The sequence below is a fragment of the Pholcus phalangioides genome, unplaced genomic scaffold (assembly GCF_987345545.1).
Source record: "Pholcus phalangioides strain wild (caught in Gottingen) unplaced genomic scaffold, Ppha-v1.0 ptg000013l_1, whole genome shotgun sequence".
In the NCBI taxonomy this organism is placed as follows: domain Eukaryota; kingdom Metazoa; phylum Arthropoda; class Arachnida; order Araneae; family Pholcidae; genus Pholcus; species Pholcus phalangioides.
Genome location: NW_028301606.1, coordinates 6,973,564 through 6,990,893, shown reverse-complemented (window position 1 = coordinate 6,990,893; position 17,330 = coordinate 6,973,564). Strand labels below are relative to the sequence as shown.

The 17,330-nt window shown below is 35.0% G+C and overlaps 1 protein-coding gene across 2 annotated transcripts in view; it reads left to right on the top strand.

The window, feature by feature from the left end:
* Positions 1 to 17,330, top strand: part of LOC149078512 (uncharacterized) — a 109,013-nt gene that overhangs the window by 48,607 nt on the left and 43,076 nt on the right. The window contains exon 1 of one of the 2 annotated variants that reach the window (XM_089240623.1): positions 13,650 to 14,246. The exons of the other annotated variant lie outside the window; for it this stretch is intronic. Within the exon in view, the coding sequence (XP_089096749.1) occupies positions 14,178 to 14,246 (69 nt within the window). The 5' untranslated portion in view covers positions 13,650 to 14,177. Of the gene's footprint in view, positions 1 to 13,649; positions 14,247 to 17,330 lie in introns of those variants that run through there. 2 annotated transcript variants of the gene reach the window in all.

Genomic DNA, 17,330 nt, shown 5'->3' with positions numbered 1-17,330 from the left:
TGGGAGACTATTGACAGTTTGTTAGGATGGTAATGATAGGGATCATGTGTGATCATCATGGAACATTGGTTACGTTTATAACTTTTTCTTTATTTTTTTCAAATCAGATATTACACATATAAAGCTTATAAAACCACACATTCCATCATGCATCAGTTATGTCGCGGTAGTAAAAGGGAAGTGGTTTGGGGTGGTCACAGCATTCGTTTTTCTTTATTTTTAAATTTTTTTGTTTTCTCTCAACTTCATGGTGGTTTTCTCCAGGAGATGAATTGAGGGGCTTATTTTCAAAAGGTAAACAACATTTCCACTTTTGCTGAATTTACAGCAGAAGCAAAAAAACGAAACGTATTCCTCCCTAATAGGTTTACTTTGCAAAAGTAGAAAATAGCCCAGCAGGTAGCAGCATATAGGAATGGTAGAAGAATATTTAAATATTCTATGTTTCATGGTTAACATTCAAGAGAGTTATCCACATTTCGATTTTGTAAATGATTAAAATTTGAGCTAGTCAAGTCTGAAAAATTGGAAGTTTCTATGTCATCTATTGATTTTGATACGTCATCTTTTCTCTTCGTGAGGGCACAGTGATGGGTCAGTTGAAGTAGGTTTTCTGCGGTTTTTCAACTTTAAGGAGCGAATGCGAACTCTACTCCCCCATTTGAAAAAGTCTCTCCGCAGAAAGCAGACAGATTTTCGACAGATACCTACGAATAACTAGGGAGGTCGCGAGAGAATCTTAAAAATAAAAACGACCAAATGAGAAATTCATTTTTATTTTAAAAATATATCAACACTAAAAATATCTTTACTCAGCTCAGCTACTTACCATGTATTATACAATGTAATTTTTTCAAATTATACTTGTACAATAATCAATATATAAAGTTAGGTACTTTTACAGGGTGACTCAGAGAGAATCACCGGATTTCAAAACTGTATGTCTTAAAAATTAAAAACACGGAATGCGATAAGTAGAGCCCGGAAGTTAGGCAAAATGCCATAAATGCCATAAATGCCCTTTTTAGCCTATTTTCAAACTTTTTTTTCAAATTTAATTTTTTTTTATAAAAGTGCCCTTTTTTGAATATTTCCTGTCATAAATTCCTACTTCGATATTGTTATATGTTAATTTTTAAAATTCAAAGGCCATATTCTGTAGAACTTAAAATATTTTTAGCATTGAGAACTTCAAACTATATATATTTTTTAATTCTCAACCCTTGTGTATTAAGGGATTCGGTCGATTGCCCTGCAGATGGGAGGGCTTGGATTTTAAACGTGTTCCACAACAGGTCGATTGCCCCAACTCTGATTTTCTTCATTGTAGGTGATGGAGTGCGGAGGGGGATTTTGAAACTTCTCAAACATATTCTTTAAGTAACAAGTAATCGTATATAAAAATGATGTGCAATTTGGTTAAGAAACTGAAAGAGCCAATCACTTGCATGATTTTCCACAAAGAATTCCCACGCATTTCTTTTTGGCGTCATTTGTATATAGTGTGATCCGCCGATTAATTTTTTGGTCAAAAGAAGGCCACGCTTCGAAAAGTTTGGGAACCACTGGTCTAAGGTATGTGATTCTCTGCAATGGGTCATCCATGATATCATTGAGATTACCATGTTACGAGTTTTGTTTGTTATTCCGATACTTACATAACATGGAAAATTCAAAAAATGATCTTTACTTCAAAATACTGAAAGCGGATAAAAGCACCAGCAACGAAACGAAAAAAATCACAACTCTGACAACATGGATGTTGTTAGAGCCACTCGTATACATACATCGTGTTTCAACATGTCCCGATTCGTCGGGAAATTTCGCATAGGAATGTGTACAAGATGCATGTAAGTAGTAGTAGTTTTATTCTTTACCTATAGATTGCAGTAGTTTTACTCTCATAATTTTTAATTTCCTTGCATTATATGTAATCTTTGACGTATCAATAAATATTGGTTTTGCCGGAGATGCCCTGGACGAAGAGCTTACGTTGCTTCTTGTGACAGAGCCTGGGTGTCTCGCGGTTTCTCGTCTCCAGTAGTTCAACCGTTTTATCACGGTCAGTTGCATGAGCTCAACTTCATTCTCTTTGTCGATATGCACTACTGATTCATTCTGATTTCTGACTTCATGTGACACTTTCGAAAATTATAGCTGGCATTTGTTGTGAATTTGGAATGATGCCAAAATATCGATTTTTATTTTCCATATGGTTAGAGAATGATGCACTCAAATTATATTTTTTTGCATTAAACATTGTTGAATATTTGCCTTTAAAGTATCCAGTGATGCCAATAGGAATCATTTCATCTATGAATTGTATTTTTAGGGAAAATGTTTGTTATTCTTGTTTTATTGGACCTAAAAACGAAAAAAATTGATAGAAAAAAAATTCAGTCGGCCCAAAACAATTCAGGTCAGAAGGGGTTAATATTTCATGGAAACTATGTCTGTTTTTCCAAGGTATTTCAGTGGCATCTTGAAGTACCGAGATAATTTGAGAATCACGGCTCTATTTTGACTTTCAGAATGATCTTATTAATAGTAACGTATCATGTGACGACCCTGACCAATCTCATGGCACCCTAGAATGCCGTGGTACTTCATTTGAGAATCATCGTTTTGGTACAGCATTGATTTTTGTGCTAAGAAAAAAGGTGACAGTAGCTTAATTTGACATCTATGCTAAGTAGACGGCATGAATATAATAAAAAGGATATGATCATGATTATGGCCTTATAAACATGGCTGCATATAATTATTCCCCACCAATATTTCGACCAAAAAACATGTAATACAGTGTTATTAACATTATTTACGGATTTTATTCTTTCGCCTCCTTACATAAACTCTATCACCTGCGTCCTTAGGTAAATCCTGGGTCTGACCGAAGTTTTGCACAGCTGTACCAACGAGAGGTAATTGCCGTCGTATATATATATATATTCAAATTAATGCAGCTTCTGTGTATAAACGTTGCTCAGTTTCATTAAGATTAGAAAGGGTTCGATAATAGATGCGACGTGTGGCGTTTTGCCGCCAATAAGTATTCGAAGCAGGTTGATCCCACGATAATTGCATTTCGTTTATGTCGATACATCTGTCTCTGTTCCTATACAATGTTAACTTATGTAATTTTGTCCATTTGAGCGCGTGTAGTAATGAACTCGAGCTGACAAAAACAAGAAACAAAGTCTAGAATTTTTTTAACATATGCAACTCGTTTGTCGTTCCCTATCCATACTCTTGTGTAGGTGAAGAGTATGATCGTGCATATGCATAAAATTCTCATACGTCATGCTATCCCACCTGCTTCATAAAGATTCTCTGAAAAAGTAATCTTATTTTTTCATAGTCCCACCAACAGGCTACAACTCTATTATAACCGAATTTTGTTATGATAATTTTCATGGTGTTTCATCAAAAATGTCCTAAAGAAATAAAAATTCTATGATTCATTTCAAATTCAAGTAAAATATGAAAAAAAAAAAAATTAAATAAAAAAGCAAAGAAAAAAGAAGAAAAAATTGTTGCCTTTAATGGTTGAACCTCCCAAAATCCCAAAAAAGATAATAAGGGGGAAAATGGAAACTAAAATGAATTACTAGTATTACTAGGTGCAATTGATTTTTTGTGTTTGCTTGTTTGCTGTCTCAATTCCTTTCCCATCCTTTCTTTAAGGCGTTCTCAATATTTTGTACCTTTCATATGGATTTCTCTGATGATGTGTTTCGACTTTAGACTAGCGTTCTTTAACCTTTTTACAACTGTGGATCGATGAAAATATGTAAATTAATAATTTCGCGGACCGGCGAAAATGGGGGAATTAATTTTGTGACCGGCAAAACAAAAATACCGTAAATAGGAGAAATAATTTACAGACTGGCAAAAAATAAGTAAATGTGAGAAATAATTTGCGGACAGGCAAAAATAAATAAAATACGTTATATAGACCAGCAAAAAATTCACAGAAGAAATAATTTAAAGACCTGCAAAAAGTACAATGAATGGGTGAAATAATTTGCGGACTGTCAAAAAGTAAATGGGAGAAATAATTTGAGGACCAGCAAAAAATGAGTACAGTAAATAGGGCAAATACTTTACCGACCGGAAAAATGAATACAGTGAATTAGAGAAATAATTTGTAGACTGGCCAAAAATAAATGTGAGAAACAATTTGCGGAGCGGGTAAAAAATGAATAGAAAAAAAAATGCGTTATAGACAGCAAAAAATTCATAGGAGAAATAATTTACGGACTGTCTAAAAATAAATGGAAGAAATAATTTGTGGACCAGCAAAAAATAAATGGCAGAAATAATCTGTTCACCGGCAAAAAATGAATATAAATATGTGAGAGAAACAATTCGTAGACCTAAGACAAACATAAAAACTAAGAAAGAGATTTCTAGAGAGAGAGAGTATTTAGTAAATTATAGCAACAATAAATTAGTTTTAGAGAATTTTGACAAAATATTTTGAAAAATCTAAATTTACGTAGCGACTACATGAATTGGGTTATTGGATGTTACCGGCAGGAAATTCTGAAGGACCAGCAGTGAAGAACTTTTTTTTTTTCAAACCGAGCAAAACAATGGGCAATTTACTACCGAATGAGATGTGCTGGAAATGTGAATGTGCACCTAACAGTCTTCTGAGTGCGTATCCAGTAATGAGCGTGAATTGTGAAGCTGCCATATATTCCGTCGAAGAGCACTGCTTGTGTATACAACTCAGAGCAAGAGAACTTCAATTATAGACACCCCGTATACACCAATGTTTCATCGTTCTAATAAGGAGGAATACCGTAAACGGGGGTGGCATATCCGGTAATAAATCGGGAGGATTCACAGACCACTTAACACACCTCATACATCACCAATTTCAATTCAATTGGAAGAAATAATTGCTAATAATTATCAAAATACACTCTAGTCAATCATAATAAGTAATCTACTGTCAAAGGAGAGCCCTCATCAATCAGTCACCTGTGGGTGTGTATTATGTCGATATTTTCTCTCTACACTTCTTATTTTAATTATTATTATTATTATTTTGTTAAATAACTTTAGAATCGAAAAAAACCGATTCGATCAAGAGATATATCATTAATTAAACCGCGAAGCAGTGGCCGGGGCCCGTTGAATGACCTTCTACTAGTTAGAGGTCAGTTCAAAAGTCTAAATTTTGCTTATATTTCAGTAACGTGTTTTATATACCCATTTTATTATCATCGTTTCTTTTTTTGAGTCGAACCTGTTCGGATTTTTTTCAATGTCACGTTGTTTGTTTGAGGAATTGATTGAATACGGAAAACGTTATCCTCAATAACGATATTGGTATTGGTCATCAGAGCCACCCTTAGGGTTTGGGGCCCCCACGTTTTGGGGGGCCCTCGAATTTACGGTAACAATAATTTCTTTCATCAGTTCTTTAAATTTACATTTTCATCTAGAAGAAATAATTCTGGAATTCTCTGCATTTTTATATAGAGAGGAATAATTCTGGAGTTATTTATTTATTTACATAATTATTATTAATATTTATTCATGACATTAATATTAATTAAAGTAGTTCAACAATTATTGTTTTCATAACTAATTCTTTCATAAATTATTATTGAACTTTCATCAATTCTACAATTTTGAACTTCCATGAATTATGGGATTTTGAATTTTGATCAATATTCCTAAGGTATTTATTTCATTTATTCTGAAGGTATTTATTTTATTTATTCTGAAGGTATTTCTTTCATTTATTCTGAAGGTATTTATTTCATTTATTCTGAAGGTATTTATTTCATTTATTCTGAAGGTATTTATTTCATTTATTCTGAAGGTATTTATTTCATTTATTCTGAAGGTATTTATTTCATTTATTCTGAAGGTATTTCTTTCATTTATTCTGAAGGTATTTATTTCATTTATTCTGAAGGTATTTCTTTCATTTATTCTGAAGGTATTTCTTTCATTTTTCTGAATTTGTTTCATTTATTCTGAATTTTCATGTTTTTCATTTCTGAATATTTTTGATCCCCCTTCTCTCACAGAAGAGAAAAATCGAGGCTATGGGCCCGCTATTATTTTCGCACTGGGCCCCGCGCCTTGTTGTGGCGGCCCTGTTGATAATTTATTAATCAAGGATCGGTTTTGAATGTTAATCATCGAAAAATCAGAGATTTAGGACTACAAAAAAAAAAAAAAAAATTGGCATTGACAATATTGGCAACATTTTTGTCGAATATTGATAATAAATTTTCATTCCGAAGGAGATAGTCATTAACGTGAAGTAATATTAATTATTTTTAATTTAAAAGATTAAGGAATTATTGGTTATCACTTGAATAATCAAATATGAGAACTCTGCTACTTGACCGTGCATGCACCTCGTACACATTCTCTGCGGAATTTCTAACGAATTGGTACAACATGCTGAAATTTGCGTTCTGAGGGTATGTGTGGCCCTAATGAATTTATATTGTCATAATATTGTACTTGTTTAGTTTTTTTTTTTGGAACTGCTGACATTTTACTTGTTCAGAGATTCATAAAATGACATCAAATTGAAGGGGGATTGAAACTAAGCAACTTTGCTAAGCAAGATATTATCTGTTTATAGATGACATTAAAATCAGAGCATGCTGTATATTTTACCATTATTATATGGACCATTTTAAATAACTAAAAAATACACTCCAATTAATTAAATTGCTGTGTTGATGTGCTGTTTCAATTTACATCTACTTTTGTAAAAAAAATAATAATTTCAATACTTTTTACGGGGTGAGCTATTGGGTATCCAAAAATTTCACCTGTCCTGACCGTATGAGTGACTAAATAAGCGACCAAGCAAGTGAGCGTATGAGTGAATGAGTGAGGGAGTGACCTTATGAGTGAGTGAGTGACCGTATGACTGATCAAGGCCACTCTCCAACTCACTTGTTCACTCATACGGTCACTCACAATTTCAATTGGCCACTCATACGGTCACTCGGTCAGTCTTACGGTCATTCACTAATACGTCACTCAGACGAAATGCATTGGGAACGAAACGTACAACGTTGCCGGGGCGAAATTTCGGGGGTGAAATTTGCGTAAACCGAGCTATTGAGGGTCATGCACGGAGGGGGGGGGGCGTGGGCAAATGCGAGCCGACTGATCTAATGTATATATATGTGTATATGAATTGACATAAACATCATCGTGCCCCCCCCCCAGACTTCCAAGTCTATCCCGCCTATGTTGAGGGTTAAATAAGAATATCATCGAATTGAAGCGCAATCTTACGCCATGTTTTTAATATAATCCCCCTCTCTCTCATCTCACAGCAATATCGCGTTTATCTTTCTGTGAATAATCTTTTAACTCATATAAAAGAAGAGAGAGAGAGATACTCAGTCACATATTGTGCCACTACTAACATACAAAGTGCATCAGTGTTTCTCAACGGCTGGAAACAAGTGGCTCACTTGCACAGATTCTCACCCTCCATCCTTGCGCCGATCCAATGCTCTTAGTCCAGTTCGCATCAAAAGAGATGACATTACCAGATGTTCCTAAGCCAGTAAAAAAATTATTTAATACTTTTTTTTTCATAAAAATTTTTTACTTGATAAAAGGCTCATAGATTCGTATGTATAAAGTTTTCTTTCTTTTTCTCATAATTGTCGTGTAGAGGTCGCTCAAGAGCAGATGAAAAACGAGATCTCACGGTTCACCCACAAGCGAACAAACATTATAAATCTTGAAAATAAAGATTTAAAAGAAAAAAGAAATTCCGTGCACATTATTTTCCTTTTCTTTTTCTCCATGCCTTTCAACGGGAATCGTATTCTTGATTTAACGAAGGCTATACTGTGGGTTAACGAATTAGGCGCAAGTGGCTGCCGCCGTCAGCGCTATTTGGATACGCTGTCGCTAAATGATTCGTATATATTGTGTGTGTGTGTGTGTATATATATCATGGGAGAATCAACCGTGGAAAAAAACCGAAACAAATGGTAAACTCACTCACAAATATAATGAGATAAATGATCTTCTAAGAAGTTCAGCTTTCGTCCAATAAATGATAATTATATGGGGAAATTAACTGAGTTTAGTGGGTGGTCGAGAATACATAAAAAATTCAAAACTCAAAAGCTTTATAGTTGAAAAGAAAAAAGGTGAAATATTGACATATATTTGTGCTGAAATGTGAATTTAGATAACTGTTTTGTCACCAAAAATTTATCCCATTTGTTATTGGAACTAAGAGTATTGGCTACCCCTTTTCTTCCAAATAAATTTATCATGAGTGATAATTTTTTTTCTGTACAAATTCTGTCAAAACAGAAGTTGATGTGGTGCCTTTCTCGATATTATGAATGATTCACCAATTTATCTTAAGCCATTTATAGGATAAGATAGGAAATCGGGATCACAACCCCTTCATCATGAAGAGCTGCTATATTGCTAAGAGTAATCCCTTTGATAATAATCCAAGAGGGGAAAAAAAAGCTAATGACTCACATTCTTCAAATTAGATTTTAAAAGTTTTTTTAACGTAGCATTTTCAGTACCAAGATTAAAAGTTCAGCTAATGGAACCAAAGCCATTTATAAATTACAATTAGCCTCGGTATACATCAGTCTCTCACCATGAGAATATTCACCGACTCGAAAATCCACAGAAGCATCAGACCTACAACGGTTAAAATATCCTATCATTGCACTTCACTCATAATATGAAAAACAGAAGGCAGCACTAAAAATTCATGCGTAACACAAGAGATACACTCAGATTATTAGGTTCACATACATACATACATACATACTTCCTGCAAAACTCATTCGAAGGTGAAGTGTCCATGGCAATAGACCGGAGTGAAAGAAAGACGGGAAAATTGAACTCTATTCAAACCTTTAATCCTTACAACGGCAATACCGAGAAATCTCGTCAAACTTGATCCGCCTTATTTTGTCAATCCCTAAATATCTCGGGTTCTTAAAACCCATTTATTTCTGTATTGACGAGCCCGGATACCGTTGTAAAGGGGTTTTCTCCTGATAGTGTGCTTTCTTCCTCCCCCCCCCCCGACATGTCAATGAACTGCTAGTGGGCGGAGTCAGCTTTTGTTCAAAGTCTGATAACGGAAGGGGAGAGAAAGGATGTTTTCCCCTTCGAGGTAGTATAATATTATTGCGTATAGCATAAATAGCAGAAAATGATAGTTTTTCTCTTCCTTATTTTATTATTATTATTATTATTGTTTTGTGTTGGGGTGAAAGCATTTATCAGCTCTCACGAAGTCGAAAATATATATATATATTCTTCTTGAAAATAGGAGGCAATTTCTGAAAGGTTTAGTGATTTCCACTGGGGCAGTTATAATGCAGATCAGGAGAAAACTTTAAAAACCGTTTAAAGGGTTAAGCGGCACAGCAGAAATCGCTAAACCCCCTTCAAAATGTCATATCTTTCTTAATGGGATAAGTTTTCTTCCGATTTTCAGCAGGTACAAACTAAGGGCTATAGCAGTGGTTCTCAAAGTGAGCGTCGCCGTTCCTAGAGGCGTTGTTGGATAGTGGAGAGTGACATCCATACGAAGGTTTTTAACAGCTGGCTGATGCGAAGATATATTTAGGAAAGAGAGCAAATTCTACTGCCCTTGCGGGCATTAGCCAGCAGTTAAAAACCTTCGTATGGATAGCGAAGAGTGGCATCATCCTTGGATAAGTCACCATCTGGTAGCGGTGTCAGCAATTGTGAGCTTTGGCCTGAATTAGGTCCGATCGTCCGTCCATATACGGTCCCGTTCATTCCACACAAGCTCCAAGAAAAGATTGAGATATTCGATGCCTTTGTAATCTAGTGGTCTAGGGCACTCTTCCGGCAAGAGAGAGGACGTGGGTTCGTTCCCCGCAAGGGCAGTTGAATTTTCTCTCTTTCCTAAATATTACGTATGCGCTGGTTCGGTGCTTTGAAGACCATTGTTCGTTTTGTTTTTTAGACTATTGTGGAGAGTCGGGGATTGACGTTGACCAGAGTAAGGAAGCCGTGGGTAACAAAAGTTTGAGAACCACTGGGCTATAGGGAAAAGTGTTCCATTTAGAAATCAACTTTAAAAAGTACCTAGTCTTGAAAATGCCAAAATAAGAAGCTTTTAAGGAGGCGAGATATCTCGTCAATGAGACACTTAAAGTGCTGATATATTTATTTTTTAATTGTATGCCGTAATATATTCACATAGGATCAAATTAAATAACTCGTGATGTAAGTTTTAGGTCAGTCACGTTGTTTCGGGTATTTTACTGGTTGGGCCTTGCGTTCAGAAAGGGCGAGAAACACTGACCAATTCCTAAGTGATACGTGTACGGTCTCAAGTCAAATATACAGCCCGAATCCCACCAAGAGCTCGGTATCTTGATAAAAGCAGATTGTAAATTTTAACATAGAATGATTTTTATGTGCAGTTCAAACACATTGGAGGATTTTTTTTTCCTGATTCACAGATTGTGCGTGAGAGAGAGATACCACGACCTAGTATCTGATGAAGTAAATGCTTGTAGGATGATATTGTATCGAGTATACAACAGTGCTTTCTCACAAGAGATTTCCCGTCATTCCTTCTACAAATACATAGACGGAAAGATATCCAGACTAAAATCTTCATTATGGAGAGACCATTAAAAGTGAATCAGATCAAGGAATTTTATAAGTCACACCACATTCTTAAGCCTCGTTATCTTTGAACTTTGTTCTTTGTAATTGTTTATATTTTTGAAACAAGTCCCAGTTGTACAGTATTGGAGGATTTTTCTCACGGGAAATGTTTAAATATTTTTTGTTTACGCTGTAAGGATATGTAGTGTAGAAGCCGCTGTGTGCAGCCCCAGCCGAGTTATAATAATTCCATTCATTGATTTCTTTCACAGCTCGTGTAGCAAGCAGTTGTTGTAGTGGCACGTCACCAACTTTTCAAGTGTTTTTGTCGGGCTAGTTTTCCTTCTTTTTTTTCTTTCGAAGTTCGTTCATTCACATAATCTTGTACATAGACTTTTCTGTTTCGACGTGTGTGTATCACTTTCTCCGCCTCTTCTCTCAGAAATATACGTCAGACGGAGCTCGCAGTTCACTCGTTAGACTCCACCATCCACGTCAAAAAAAAAAAAACAACTTTCCATTTTCACAGTAATTTGAAGTGGCAATGACTAACGCCTCAAGACCGCCGAATCTGACGGTTTTGTTCTCTCAACGGGGTGTTTCCAAAAGCGAATAGTTTGTCTCGAGTAATTTCTTTTCTCTAACGGAAATTTGATGACATTCTTTTTTTTCCCCTTCTTCTTCTTCATTAACGATCGTGGGAAAAGCGACTGATTTCGGTTTCAAAGAGGAGAGAGAAATGAAACTGAGCAATTAATTCCGGGTGAATTCTACGAGCCGTGGAAATTCAATAATGTAATTTACTTCACAAAAGTCCAGGAAACAAGTTCTTATCGTAAATTGTGGTTATTAATAATCTCCGTGAGTGTTATGAGTAATTCCAACTAAACGTTGGTTCCGCGTCAAGTCATGACGATTCCTTTACTGAGGCGTATCACCACCAGCTATAGTAAATGGTGTTGGGCGTATCATCTGATTTTAGGCGATTTCTCTTTCTCAATTTTCTCATTCAAAGTGTTGAAATTCTACTTCCCTGTATGTAATAAATATCCATTGCATTCACCAGCTGTGGATGAATCTTTGAACATTTCAAGTGAAATATGGTGAGCAAAAGTGTGACAGATTTAAGAATCCACTGGAATTATCCATAGAACCGTTTCAAGATGGAAGTTGTTGAAGGGTACCTAGCCCGGGGAATATACCGTATCTTTTAGCGTACGGGAATATACCCGTAAGCTACAAATTTACTCAGAAATCAATATAATAAGTAGAAAGGGTTAAAAAGGTAGTTTCACTCCTGGAGGTTGAGGGCCAGATTGAGACATCGTGACCAGAAAATGGTCCTTGCTCTGCACCCATGGGGGGGGGGGGGGTTATATTGAACCAAGCACGACCAGGCTGTGCCGCTTGCACTATATAAGTAAGCTCATTGCCCCGGAGGGTGGCGTCTCGTCGGAATTATTTCCAGCCGAAGAACTGGTCAGAATGAAAATAATTGTACGTGTTATAGGGGACCCTTAACGATAGGGAAACCTGAGGACCCTTTAGCGAGTAATACAATAAGGGTGAAGTGAAGTGCAGAACATTTGCAGCGCTGTATATGTAAAAGACAAAGAAATAAAAATAACTGCATATATCATGGGCACCCATATGTCATGGGCTCATTACCCATTGTACCTGTCAATGGGTAATGAGCATGTGCAGTTTAAAAAATATGGTACAGGACGTTTGCAGTGCTACATAAGAAAAGGAAAATAGAATAAATAACTGTACATGTCAATGGACAGCCCCTTATCAAGGGGTACAATAAGGCCTAGTGACACAAAGAAATAACTACATGTCACTGGGGGCCCCATATCGGGGGGTACAATGGGACTTAGTGACAAACATGTGCAGTTCACGAACATAGTGCCGGACCTGATTAAGACAGGGGGACTACGGGAAAAAAATAATATGCTGTAAAATGGGGCCGTGGGTGAAAGAAGCTTAAGAAACAATGGTGTACAGCACCTTTGGCCAACGATCAAGAGATCTTCAGAGGCAGAATAAGATTGAAGTGGTAATTTTTTACAGTTATTTCTCCTACAGGTACGGTTAACTTTAAGTGGGTGCGACGAGAGATTTGAAATTCTAATTTCATTCCCAAGGATATGACGAATGTAAAGTGTTTTGGAATCTCTGATCTAATTGGCTAACATTTCAGTTTTTTCTCTGTTTTCTTAAACTCTGTGACGAAGGAGAGTATGCTACATGTTTTTCAAATCAGTGATACTTAAACACCCACATATCCAAATGATTGATGTGGACTATCCTACCATAATTTAATAATTTGAAGAAAAAAATAGAATGCTTTCATCGCGTGAATATTTCTTCACCTTCTCTAAGTTATTCTGTATTTATAAGTTGACAAAAAGAAATGCATCTATATTTCCCCCCCCCCCCCGTAATAATAAAAACATTTATGCAGTAAATCTTTTTTTGAGGCATTCGCCCCTCCCTGAAATTCATCTTATTATACGTATGTGAGGCTTTTCTTTTTACAATTTTATTTTGTTTTTCTATAAAATAATTTTCATTGGCTGACTTGAGAAATGCTTTAACAGTAGTTAGAAGAAATCAGGAAGATTAATACTAGAAAGATGTGAAAATCTGGACATGATCTGTGAAGTAACACCCACGTTGGACCGTAGGAGGAGCACTCTTTGTACATTATTTTATTTTATTTCACTTTTTTCTTTCTTTCTTAAATATCATTTTGTATTCCCCCTTCTATATTTCTTTGTAGTTTCTTGTCTCCACCCCTCCGGAAATCACGTTTTCTTATATCCCTCTTTCTCTCAGTCCATTACAACGCCTTCGCGTAGTACGAAAACATACTACTATTTAATCTGGTTCAAGTAGATTTTTTCACGGCTAGTACGACGTCAGCGCCGCCATAGAGCGGGGCAAGGGCTCCCCCGCATAGAAGAGAGAGAGAGAGAGAAAGAAAGCGAGAGAGAGAGAGAGGATGCGCTTGCTCAGCAGCTCGCTCACTCACTCCTTGCAGTTCATCTCATAGATCCTTCCATAATGCTCCCTGTCATCATCTAAAGCTCCATCATCATCTTTTCTTGTACTAAAAAAGACTCCTTGGTGTAGGCTGTTTTGTTGGTTGATTTTTGTTTATTTTTATTTTTTGAGTTTTATGCTCGTATTTCTTCACAGAATAAGGCCAATTTGAAACTGGGATAAACTTGCATCACTTTTTTCACTTTGGATTTGCCTCTGGCGGATGAAAGGATCATTCGGAAAATTTTTTTCGGAATATCATCAAAAAATAAATATATAGTTCCCTTTGCCGTCGCCGGGATGGCTTCTTCGGCGATCGCTCAACCGGCGAAGTGCTATAACAACTATGGACGTTACGATATGGTGAAACAACAGCAACATCAGAGTAGTAGTAGTAGTAATAGTAGTGGTGGTGGTGGTGCCATAGACGGTTGTTTGAGGAGAAGGAAAAGTATGACTAGATATTACTATGAACGATATTCCTCCGAATGTTCCTCGTCCTTGACCAGCGACGAGAAGGATTCTCTGACTATGGGATAGATGTCGACGATGACGAGGTGAGCAAATTCCATCTTGTTATGGGGAATATTGGAAAATTGAAAAATCTATTCATATTTTTCGTAATATCAAATTTAATGGTTCAATCGAGGGATTCAAATTCAAAGGCAAATGACATGGTTTTAAAAAAGAACAAAAACTGCATTAATATTTTTGTGTCTATAAGAAACAACTTTAAATTATTATATTGTAGTAATCAAAATTTTTCAAAATAATTTTTAGAAAACACAGTAAATATGATAAATACATAAATATCCATTAAAGAAGAAGCCAAGATCATTGAAATTTTCTTCGTTATTCCTCTTTTACTATCGGGTTCTCATAACGAATCAGCAATTAAGTTTTATGATAAAGTAATTCTTTAGATTTCCAGTCATTCGTAATGATATCACTGTATATATCCAACGTTATATAAAAACATTGAACGTTTTTTTAAGATGTGAAATACATGTAATATAAATACTCAGCACCATTTTGTTTATTTCAAAAAAAAAAAAAAAATTATAATCCTTCTTTTATAATGCTAGACAAAACAAGTGCGATACATAATATGTATTATTATATTACAGTATATTATACTGTATAAATATTTGTTAAATATCTTGTAGATAAATACATAAGAATTTTTTTCTCAAAGCTCTTATAGTTGAATGATGTACAGGGTGTTTCAAAATTCCTGTACATCATAGTTTACGAATGTTTTTTTTAATGAATATGAACTAAAACATTACCTATAATAACAGTTTAAAAACTTTTTTTACTACAAATGTGGAAAACTGATGTAGGCTCACCAAACACAATGTTTTTTTTTTGGTCATCTAAGGGCTGTTTATGAGGGTTTGTAGTTGGACCAATACTGCAATAATCCACATACGATTGATGAACTCAACTAACATCATTAATGCAATATCACATTAATCTGGTAAAAAAATGTGCCTATATGTCCGTGAAAAAAAAGCCAGCGTTTTCGAAATTTATAGTAAAATCAAAGTTTTTAAACTGTTATTAAAGGTAATGTTTCAGTTCATATTCATTTAAAAAGAAAACATTCGTAAACTATGACGTGCGCGAAGTTTGAAACACCTTGTACTTGGTCCGATTGTTTTTTTCTTCTTCTTGATTACGTTAATAAATTTCAAACGAGTATATTTTGGATATAATACCTAATAGTTCCTTTTTTCTGTATAATCTAATAGTTCTTTCATTCGAGGTAAAATACCTTTATCAAATAAACATGCACAACCTGTAAGTAAATTAGAATTAGAGTTAAAAACATTGGAAAATAAATAAGAGTTATAAACATTTGGATGAAATCAAACTCTTTTTAAATTCTTAAAATCATTTATTTGGGTATTATCAAAATTCTTATTTGGGTATTATCAATTTTATTTTGCTCTCCGTCCATTTCCTATCAATTTTTTACTTTGAATTCTGAAATTTTTAAGATATTTACTAATGGATCCGAAATTTTGGGAATATTCTTTAAAAAAAAAAATTTAATAAAGAAGCACACATTTAATAATATTTAGACTAATATATAGTTAGATACTTTGACCGGTATCATACATTGTATCGTTATGGTGTCCATGAAACTGATTCTATTATTTAGACCATTTTAAATGCAGAAAAATGATAGCTCACAACAGCTAGTGAAATTATCGTAATTATAAAATTGTCGTTATAACGGAGTTCTCTCTATAAACGAATTTTTCTCTATTAGGAAAAACTTTATAATTCTTCACCTATGTACATTATAATTTCGTTTCGATATTAGCTAATAAACAGGATTCCAATCGTGGAATTGATTTTTCGCTCACAGCAGTTGATTCTCTAAAACATTTTTGCAACAGAAATTTCGTATCTTCAAAACGATTCGGCCACCAACTGACCAATTGAAATTTTCAATTATTATCTCTTTTTTTTTTTTTTTGTAATAAACGAGATATCTGAACTTCAACTGATTTAATTCTGGAATTATTTCTCTCATCAATTCTGAATTTTCATCAATTCTGCGGTTTTTTTCTCTCTCATTAATTCTGAATTTTCATCAATTCTGAGTTTTTCTCTCTCATTAATTTCGAATTTTCACCAATTCTGGGATTGATTTTCTCTTATTCATTCTGAATTTCTCACGAGGCCCCGCTTCTGATAAGAGCGGCCCTGGATAAGTGATTAGTAATCCATCTTCAGTTCGATTCCTAAAAAAAATGCAATTTTAAGAACTTTTTTTGACGTCCCAACGGAAGCTTCACGATTTGCAACTCGCTATAAACGATAATTTTTGTATCCATTAACTCTTTGGCAACGCTCGTTATAACGGACCTTTACCGTATAACTTCTACGGCAAGGAGACATTAAATTTCTTGTTTCACGAAGGTTTCGTCAGAAGGAAGAAGGTTTTCGTCATTTTCAGGATGTCGATGGCCTACCAGAACCAGTAATGGAAGACAATAAATAAATAAAACTTTACAGTCAGCATATTCCACGCATTGTTTTTAGCAAACAATTCCTTTCAGTCTTTTAAAACAACCTGGGCTTATCCAAAGGACGTAGTTGAGTTTATAGGCTATTTAGGACACTATTTTTACCAGAGAATCGTAAATCCTGGAAGTATATGGGAAAGGAATCCAATCGATCCTCCTCCTTGTTACGTGGAGTGGCTCTAAGAAGGATGATACTATTTTCAAGAGAGAGAGATTGATACGAGGAGAGGGAGAGCAATTTCTTTGAAGAGAGAGAACTCTTTAATGAACACGTTCTTGAAGAATGAAGAAGAGGCGGGCACACACACACTATCTCAAAGTATGCACTTATTCCTTGGAAGACTCAATGGCACACATTTTTTTTTTCCTTCAGGAGAGATTCAAGTTTAATCACTTTGCTTTCACGCTTCCGATAGTCTCCAATCATCGTTACCCACAAGTCTATCGATTTTGATGGTAAAAAAATCGATATTGAGATCGAATTTTTTTTTTGTCACTTGATAATTATCGATCTGAAAGAAGAATAATTTTCTTACGAGAAATGAGATTAATTAAACGAGTTCAAATATGGCCTTATATAGAATTATCCCGAGTTCTAAG